The 10,423-nt window shown below is 43.1% G+C and overlaps 1 protein-coding gene across 1 annotated transcript in view; it reads right to left on the reverse strand.

Annotated features, from left to right (window-relative positions):
- DERA (deoxyribose-phosphate aldolase) overlaps positions 1–3,733 on the reverse strand; it is a 49,907-nt gene extending 46,174 nt beyond the window's left edge. Inside the window, exon 1 of the mRNA XM_032221453.1 lies at positions 3,619–3,733. Within this exon, the coding sequence (XP_032077344.1) occupies positions 3,619–3,649 (31 nt within the window). The 5' untranslated portion in view covers positions 3,650–3,733. The remainder of the gene's footprint in view (positions 1–3,618) is intronic.
- Positions 3,734–10,423: the final 6,690 nt, after the last annotated feature.

Here is a 10,423-nt window from a genome sequence, read left to right on the forward strand (position 1 = left end):
AAAGCAGCACTTTGTGTAGGAGTTGAGAAGGCTGACTCCAAAGGCGGAGTTAAACGGGTCATCAGTTTGGGATCCTTGCATTCCCACCTAAGATCAGCCTCCCGTGAGTTTCACTGACCCTTATCTAATGAAAATTCATTTTGACTATTCGTAAATTAAATTCTTGTGTATAGGTAGCACATAAGAAACATAAGCACATAAGGGGCACAATGGCTCAGTGGCTAAGAGGCTGAGCTTGTCAATCAGAAAGGTTAGCAGTTTGGCGGTTCGAATCCCTAGGGCCGCTTAATGGAGTGAGTTCCCTTTACCTGTTCCAGCTTCTGCCAACCTAGCAGTTCAAAAGCATGTATGTATGTATAATCTTTATTGTCATTGTACTTAAATACAACGAAACTGTTCCGAAAATGTAAAAGTGCAATTAGAAAAATAGGAGCCTCCTTTGGTGGGAAGGGAACAGTGTTCCGTGCGCCTTCGGCATTTAGTCATGCCGGCCACATGACCACAGAGACGTCTTTGGACAGCGCTGGCTCTTCGGCTTTGAAATGGAGATGAGCACCACCCTCTAGAGTGGGGAACAACTAGCACATATGTGGGAGGGGAACCTTTACCTTTATCTTAAGAAACTTTTCATGCTTTGAATTCTACTCCTATTCTTGTTTACTTGAGCCTGATATTGTCTGGAGATCAAATCCAAACCCTAAGAAGCGATTTATTTTCTTAGGCAGTTTAAAACAGCATTTCACCAGAAATGTTCCCAAGAAACATCTCCCCAAATTATGAAGTAAGAAATACCAACAGATGATAAATTCCCCTACAGGTAGTGCTCAGTTTACGACCATCATGGAGTCTGTTAATCATAACGTGAAACCCATTGTTCATTATGGGCTGCTTTTAGCAGAAATTGGAAGGAAATGTGTTTTGGGCAAACAGGGTCATGTGACTGCAGGTTGCTAGAGACAGGCATAAATGAGGCCTAGTTGCCAAGTGCCCAACATGAGGTCACGTGATCATGGATGAACTTCAGAACCAAGTCATCAATGCTGGAGAGGGGATTGTCTATTGCAGGGGTGAGCAAACTGCGGCTCTGGAGCCGCATGTGGCTCTTTCATCCCTCTGCTGCGGCTCCCTGTCATTCAAAATATGCGTCACAACTACCAATGTGCGACACCCGCAAGAATGTGATTTATTGAGCTCTTTGACCCCGGAAGGCCAACCATGGATAAATCCAAGAAAAGAAAAGTTTCAGAAGAAAACAGAACGTTTAATTCAACTACATATGCTAGTTTTGTGGCCGCTCAGGAAATAGTCAGGCATGGGAAGGGTTTTGTGGCTCCGGGTGTTTTCTTTTCTGTGGGAAACAGGTCCAAATGGCTCTTTTGAGTGTTTAAAATTGCTGACCCCTGGTCTATTGTAACCTCAAATCGTTTCTTAAAAACCGGTCTTACACTGAGGACTAGCTGCATCTTGGAAAACCACAACCACAACAAAAGGAAACAATGATTTTTCCTCTGCAGGCCTAGATCCTTTGAATTATCTTGTTTGGCAATATTTTGCTAATAGCTGGGATTATGTTTCCTTTTCCACAATGCTCCAACCCTCTTTTGTAAATACTGCTCCTATCAGCCGATATGAGATTTGTCAAGTATGATTTAACACCCTTTCGCTGCATTAGACTGCAGTCACTCCAGTGATCTCAATGTCTCTGAAAATTTGCTATTCAGTGGTTGTGAATCCCCATAGGTTTCTGAGCCGTCTGGATTTTTTCTTCTGCTATCCATAAAACAAGGTTTTTTGATGTGGTGTCCTTTCTTTTAAAGTATAAACCACCCAGAATTACCTCAGGTTTGGGGACGGGGGGTCTCTAAATATATCAATACCATTAATTACCATGGGCATCCTTGAGGCCTTACAAACATGCAGTAGATGATTGACCCAGGATGAATGGTGAATCCACTGAAGTGTTTGAATTTCAGTTTTTATCTTCCCCTACACTGTTGTTGTTTGAGCAATTTTATATTTTGAACACTCCTGTAAGCTCCCTCGGATCACTTAATCCTTATAAATCAATGTTTTCCTTAAACTTGGCAACTGTAAAATATGTGGATTTCAACTCCCAGAATTCCCCAGCCAGACATTCCCCAGCTAGCTAGCTAACTAACTAGCTGGGGAATTCTGGGAATTAAAGTCCGTATATCTTAAAGTTGCCACGTTTTGGGGGGGGGGGGAAACACCCCACTATAAATCAAGTAAATGAGTAAGCACTTATTCTGGCACTTACGCGCTTGTTGTTTCTTCTTGTAGAAGATGAACTCTGTACCTTCAGTTTCCTCCCACCCAGTGTGTCCTTTAAACTCAGTCCAGGTGGGAGGGCACTGCCATATTTCTTTCTATTGACACTAACCAGAAAAACTACGAACGGAGCAAGGAGAGCCGGGGTGGCGCAGTGATTAGGGTGCAGCACTGCAGGCCACTTCAGCTGACTGTTATCTGCAGTTCGGTGGTTCTAATCTCACCGGCTCAAGGTTGACTCAGCCTTCCATCCTTCCGAGGTGGGTGAAATGAGGACCCAGACTGTGGGGGGCAATATGCTGACTCTGTAAACCGCTTAGAGAGGGCTGAAAGCCCTATGAAGCGGTATATAAGTCTAACTGCTAATAGCAACTATTGTGCACTGTATGTGCAACTTCAGGAACTGTTCTCGTCCCAAAGGTGCTTTTCCAAAAGGCCACTGGATATTTTTGTGGGTTTTTCTTTTCTTTGAAAACGTTTCACTTCTTCTCCAAGAAGCTTCTTTGTTTCTGAAAAAGTGCAGAAGCTTCTTTGATTCGTCCGTCATCCAGGCCATGATTGTCCCCAAGGTGCTTTTTCAGGAGGCCACTGGACTTTCTTGCTTTTTCTTTTGAAGACGTTTCACTTCTCATCCAAGAAGGAGCTTTCTTCAGCTTCCCCACTATCCTGTCAGAGCTGAAGAAGCTTCTTGGATGAGAAGCGAAACGTCTTCAAAAGAAGAAAAAATAAGAAAATCCAGTGGCTTCCTGAAAAAGCACCTTTGGGACAGCCATGACCTGGATGGCTGAGAATCTCTACAGACGAATCCAAGAAGCTTCACTTTTTCAGAACCAAAGAAGCTTCTTGGAGGGGAAGTGAAACGTCTTCAAAGAAAAGAAGAAAAACAAGAAAAAAAGTCCAGTGGCCTTTTGGAAAAGGATCTTTGGGCCTTGGGTAACTGACCATCTCCAATAGACATAAAGGAACTGCTCCCTTATTTGCCCCAAGAACTTAACTGGTAGGTTTTCATCGCCCCTGGGAATAGTAACCCTGATTTGGGCTAAACATATGGGCCCCATAGAAGGAATGCATTGCCACCTGATGATTAAGAGGAATTAAATTAAGATCGTGCATTTCAGACGTTTTCAGAGGCCTGGGTTCATCTCCCCAACACGGCATCGCGCTCGACCAGCAGAAGGGAGAAAAACCTCTCTGGCACATCTGGAGCCTGGGGAAACATCCAAGTTCAAAGCGCCCCCTTCCTTCCCACCCCCAGCCCAGCCCGCCTTGTTCCGTCCACCGCCCTTTGTCCAGATGCGCCCTCAGCTTGCACGCTGCGGCCCGGCTTACCTAACTCCATGCCCCGGTTGGTAGCAGCCATGGTCGGCGGAGAAGCGAAAGCCGATGCTCTTCCAGGGCAAGGCGCTTCCACGGCGCTTCCTGGTTACGCCCTTTCCCTCCTTCCCTCCCCCCTCCCCGTTTTCCTCCTCCTCCTCTTCCTCCTCTTTCTGCCGTCTCCCCTCCAGGACGCCCCCCCCCCCCCCCGGGACGGAGAAAGTCGAACGGGATTAGCTGCACTCAGTGGGCGATGGCTTGAAAAACTGCAAATAAAGCAGGCCCCGGGATTCTGCAGGTTGTAAAGACAAAGAAGATCCCCACATCGGGTAGTGAGCAAGAAAAAGGAGAAGGGCTTACTATTATTAATATTATCGTTCATGTTGTTTGTAGTTGTTGTAGTAGTAGTAGTAGTTAGTAGTAGTAGTAGTAGTAGTAGTAGTAGTAGTAGTAGTAGTAGTAGTAGTAGTAGTAGTAGTAGTAGTATCTTTTATTCACCAAACATGAAACTCAAATCAACTGAACATTTAAAAATGTTATCACAAATATCATTGACTGGCACTAATGGTTGATGGGGGTTTATGCCAGAGCGCAGGTTTTTTTGCAGTTCCGCTAGTGTTATTGCAGGAAACTGCAATTTCTTGATGTGTTTTGTAAAATTCTTGGACCAAGTGCCCCGATGACAATGGGTATCACTGTTACATGTTTCATCCATAATCGCATAGTTTCGATGGTCGGGTCGCAATATTTCATGGTTTTTTCCAGTTCTTTTTCATCATCATCATCATCATCATCATCATCACACAGTCAGCCAGATGTTCATTATATTTTGTCTATTATTATTATTATTATTATACAATTGTATCACAGCGGCCAGTTGTTTCGCCGGATTTGGCATTGGTTACTAGTCGGGATAGCACCCAGTGTGCCAATTACCACTGGAATTACCACTGTTGATTTGTGCCATAATAGTTGAATTTCGATTTTTAAGTCCTGGTATTTTGCGATTTTTTCATGTTCCTTCTCGGCGACCCTGCTATCACCTGGTATTGCGATGTCTATGATTGTGACCTTATTTTCTCAACCAGTGTGATGTCTGGTGTATTATGTACCAGTATTTTGTCCGTTTGTATACGGAAATCCTTTGGGGCTGGTTGGTAGCTCAACAACTCGAGTCCTAACCAAGGACCTAGGAACTGTTAAGGTAATGTCGGAGGATACAAGCTGTTCCAACGTAGGGTGGTTTTTTGTAGAATCAGAACGTTCAAGTCTGATAAATTTAAAATTTCCAAATAGCGAGGTAGCCCTTTAGGTATTGCTCCAAGGGCTCCAATTACAATCAGGACAACACATGATTTCTTTTTCCACAGTCGCTCAACTTCAATTTGCAAGTCCCAGTACTTTGTGATTTTTTCTTGCTGTTTATCTTCAATTCGTGCATCTCCAGGTATTGCAATGTCAACGAACAAACTTTTTTCTTTTCAATTATTGTTATGTCAGGTGTGTTGTAGGCCAAGTGCCTGTCAGTCTGAATTCTGAAGTCCCACAAGATCTTGACTTTCTCATTCTCTAAAGCCTTCTGAACCTGATTATTATTATACTATTATAGTATAATAATATATTATTATTATTAATAATAATAATAATAACACTAATAACAATAATAATAACAGTAATAATTCATTAAACATGAAACTCAGTCAACTGAACATTCAAAAATGTATCACAAACACCATTGACTGATGTTCATGGTTGATATGGGTTGTTGCCAGTGTCCTAGGTATCAACCAAATACCTTCTTAAGATCTACAATTTTCCGAGAAGCACAGTTTTTTGCAATTCCACTGGTGTTATTGCAGGAAGCTGCAATTTGTTGATGTATCTTATAAAATTCTTGGACATGGTACCGAGTGTCCCGATGACAATGGGTATCACTGTTACATGTTTCATCCATAATCAGGTAGTTTCGATGGCTTGATCGCAGTATTTCATGATTTTTTCAATGATGGTTATCATCATCATCGTCATTATTATTATGATTATTATTTGAACAGCCAGCCAGATGTTCAGACTGGGTTTGGCATTTTTGTCTACTTATCGAGTCCTCTTACCAAGGACCTGTAATAGGCAAATCCAGATGTTTGATGGTTTTACAGCTATCGTCACAGGATGGAAGCTGTTCCATGTAAAGCTGCCTTCAGCAATTGACTGATAGCAAATCTGTCAATGCCTATGTTGTTCAAGTAGAGCTCTAGTTGTTTTGGGATTCCACTCAAGACGCCTATTACTATTGGTACCACCCTTGCTTGCCTTTGCCATAGTCGTTCTATTTCTATTTGTAGGTCTTTCTGTCCTATTCTGCTGGCCACTGTCTGGATATCCACTATCCAGACTTTTATGTCTTTCTTATCGACAACTGTTAAGTCCCTGGGGTGTTATGTGGCAAGTGCCTGTCTATCTGAATTCTAGAGACCAAGAACAATTTAACTTCTTCATTTTCTATGACTTTTTCTATTTTATGGTCCCACCAGTTCTTGCTTACAGGCAAATACTATTTCTTGCAGATCTTCCAATGCACCATTGTTGCTACTTTGCCGTGCCACTGCTTGTATTATTATTATTGTTGTTGTTTATTGTTGCTATTATTATTTTTAAAAATGCATGCATGGCCCTGTCTGGGGTAGGCTTACTCGTATTCATTCATTGCCCAGGAAAAGTGGGGATTGCAAAGATAAAACGGCCCATTGTTGCGATTGATGCGCTCACACTGCTTTTGGGCTCATCGATTGCAACGGCCCCTATTAGTACTGCAGTGATTGAGCTGCCTTGATTTTACGAACAGGCATCCGTCTTCATTAATGATTTACAGTTATATCACCCAGATAAATCAACATCGCGGACTGGACAATGTGCAGCCTCTCGGTGTACAAGTTATCGCAGGTCAAAATGCAGCCCTTGTTGATCTCCAGAGTTATGGAGTTTAAGGGGCTAAATGTAGGTCTTGCTTCCCCCCACCACCATTCCAGCCAATAAAGTAGGCTTATCTCACCAGGGATAAAATGAGGGGGACGAGTCCATCTTACCTTCTCAGAGAAAAGGTACCTTATTTCCCCAAAAATAAGCCCTCCCTAGATAATAAGCCCAATTGGGCTTTTGAGTGCATCTTTGAGTGCAAATAAGCCCTCCCCCAAAAATAAGCCCTCCCCAAAAATATTGCAACACAGCAGCAGCTTATTTCAGGGGGCAAAAGAAAATAAGACCCTGTCTTATTTTCAGGGAAACACGGTAGGAGTTCCACACTTGGAATCTGGCAAGAAAGCTAAAGAGCAATTCAGAATTTATTGGGTTTTCAACAAAGCTGTCTCTGGCCTTAACAAAAATTTTAGGCGGGGGCTCAGAGAGCTGTCATTTTCTCCCTATGGAAGCGTTACGAACCACAGATTTTCAATTGTTTTTAAAGCTGTGCCAATAGCATTGGCCGCTGTTCTTGAGGTCACAAGGTTTTCTTCTGGTAGTAAATATAATTGCTTCGGAAAGCCCTCCTTTCTTCGAGTTTCATAATAAGAAGGTGCTGACCCTCACTGGAGGTGTCATTGGGTTCCACCTGATGGCAAATGATATTTGCTTGGAATCCACCTACATCCCAGCTTTTCAAAAATCTTTGTGGCTTATAAATGTGGCACAGATAATTGAGTGAAGGAAGCCACAAGGGGAGCTGCTTATTTTGGAAGGTGTCAAGTGATTACAGGATGTCTTCAGTTTACAGTATCATCCTTCATCTTTCTTTGCAAAATAGTTTGAATTGCAAGCAAGGATTAATAACACTCCATAACCCTCCATCGGGAAACGCAGTGGCTAAAACACTGAGCTTGTCGATCAGAAAGGTCGGCTGTTCAGCGGTTCGAATCCTTAGCGCCACATAACGGAGTGAGGTCCCATGACTTGCCCCTGCCTCTGCCAACCTCGCAGGTTGAAGGCACGTAAAAAAATGCAAGTAGAAAAATAGGGACCACCTTTGGTGGGAAGGTAACAGCGTTCCATGCACCTTTGGCATTTAGTCATGCCTGCCACATGACCACGGAGACGTCTTCGGATAGCGCTGGCTCTTTGGCTTTGAAATGGAGATGAGCACTGCCCTCTAGAGCAGGGAACGACTAGCACATCTGTACAAGGGGAACCTTTTCCTTTACTTATAACCCTCTATCAGCTAAGAACGAAAGGCCAGCTGTTGCGGGATGGAGTAGGTAGGTTAGTGACTGCACGTGGGTATACAGAAACAAATGGTGCCAATGAACCTATCATTTTATTTCTTCCAAAACCACACTGCATCAACCATCTGCAAAACACTTTTTCACAACGCAAATGCAAGGTTTTTCAGAATGTGGTAAATTTGAAGGTTAGGCACGTGTCAAGAAATGTATAGGTAGCCCTCGACTTATGACCACAATTGGGACCAGGCTTTCTGTTGTTAAGCAAGGCAGTTATTGAGTCACGCCCAATTTTACTTTGCTTGCCATGTTTGTTAAGCAAATCACTGAAGTCGTTAAGTGAATAGTGCAATTGTTAGGCAAATCGGACTTCCCTATTGACTTTGTTTGTTGGAAGCGAGCTAGGAAGGTCACACATGGCAATCACGTGACCCTGGGACTCCGCAACTGTAGTAAGCGCCTGTTGTTTGCCAAGCGCTCAAATTTGGACCACAAGACAATGGGGATGCTGCATTAAGAGCAAGGGCCGGTTAGGAGTTACTTTTTTTCAGTGGCATCATAACTTTGGATGGTTGCTAAATGAATAATTGTAAAGTGAGGTCTACCTGTAATCTACAACAACGGTCACCAGCTGGTGGTCCATGAGAAAATTTTGATGGTCCACAGAAAAATCTTCGCATTTTTTATATTGTACTAAATCCTTTGGGCACTTCACTCGGCTGCCTGTTTAGTAGCTCCACCCCTTCCCTCCCTCCCTCCCTCCTTGGGAGTCCAGGCGCTTCAATGAGTGGTGCGTGAAACTTCGGCTGGGCTCCTTGAAAGATAGTTTGCAGGGGGGGGAATCTAGTGCCCGGGATGGCTACAAAACATTCATTCATTCTTGGCTATATTTGAGATTCCTAGCTCCATTAGACAGCAAACTCCAGGCGCTTCTCTCCGCTAACAGGCAGCCAAGCTAAGTGCCTGAAGGACCCCATGCCGTCACTAATTCGTATTAGTGGTCCATGGGATATAAAATTATGAATTTATTGGTCCCCGAGGTCCGAAAGATTGGTGACCCCTGATCTGCAAGTCCTACCCTTGATCATTTCAATAGGAAGGAAGCACATCCAAAATGGAAAATCATTCTCTGATAGATCCTATGTTTTTCTACTACATAGCTAATGGCATCAGGTTATCGTATCCATGTACCATATTTTTTGGAGTATAACACGCACCGGAGTATAAGACACACCAAGGTTCTGAAGAGGCAAATTAAAAAAAAGTGTTTGCACTTTGCAAACCTCCCAAAAACAGCCCGTTTTTCTCCCCCCCAAAGGCATGAATAGCCTTTAGGGGGCTTGCAGAGTGCTCCCGGGGGGGGGGGCAAAATTAAAACAGCCCATTTTTTGTGAAAATGGGCCCGTTTTTCATTTTAAAAAAGGGCATAGATAGCCTCTAGGAAGCTTTTAGAGAGCTCATGTGGGCCAGGGGGGTAATATTGAGCAAAAAAGGGCCATTTTTTGCTCATTTCTGCTCTCCCGAGCCCCCAGGAGCTCTCTAAAATCTTCCTAGAGGCTCTGCATGCCATTTTGATGAAGGGGCAGGGTTTCGGGAGGTTAAAAAAAATGCTGTATTCAGTGTATAAGATGGACCTAGATTTTCAGCCTTTTTTGAGGGAAAAACGTGCATATTATATTCTAAAAAATACGGTACTTGCGTATAGGTGGAGGGTTCAAGCGAAAATGTCTGCCAGAAACCAATGCAAAAAAAGATGGAGCACCAAGATACAGGGGTGGGGGAATTACTGTGTTTATAAACAAGCAACAAAGCTGGTACTCTAAGATCACCTGATTCATTCAAATTTTGTTTTGAGTACAGGGATAGTTAACACTCTCAGATCTTCTCACTAGAAAAAGGCCCATCTGCAAATCCCCCCAACCCCCGTATCGAAGTCTAGGCTAGTTATTCTTCCTGTATTATTTGATTTTGTAATCTCTATTCAAAATGCAGTAATGTTATTATTTCTCCTAAAGTCCATATTCCTAAATGCCTGGTCCTATATAACTAGATTCAGGGGCCACGCTTTCATCTTTTTCATATTCTCTTCACTAAAGATGAAGAGAGTTCTTTCTAACCAATCCATCATAACTGCATTAATATTTCAGGTATCTTACTACCTCCACAGAATCAAGTGTGTCACAAGAGTTCATTTTAATTCTCAACTCCCCTTGCACTGCAGAACGCTCCGGTTAAAATCTTTTTCAACATTGAACCTGCCAGATGTGCTGAACTCCCATCGTCCAGATCAGTGGTGGGTTTCAAAAAATTTTCGAACCTACTCTGTGGGTGTGGCCTCCTTTGTGGGAGTGGCTTGCCAGCCATGTGTTTTCTCTCTCTCTCTTTCTCTCTCTCTCTTTCTCCTTCCTTTTGTCTCTCTGTCCCCTTTTCCTTTTTTTCTTTCATCTCTCACTTTTTCTTTCTTTTTTTATTTCTTTCTTCCTTCCTTTCTCTTTCTCTCTCTGTGTGAGTCTGTGTGTGTGTGTGTGCGTCTGTGTGTGTGTGAGTGAGTGGTGGGTTTCAAAAAAATTTGGAACCTCTTCTGTAGGTGTGGCTTGCTTTCCAGGTCCACT

This window comes from Thamnophis elegans, chromosome 7 (genome assembly GCF_009769535.1).
Source record: "Thamnophis elegans isolate rThaEle1 chromosome 7, rThaEle1.pri, whole genome shotgun sequence".
NCBI lineage: Eukaryota > Metazoa > Chordata > Lepidosauria > Squamata > Colubridae > Thamnophis > Thamnophis elegans.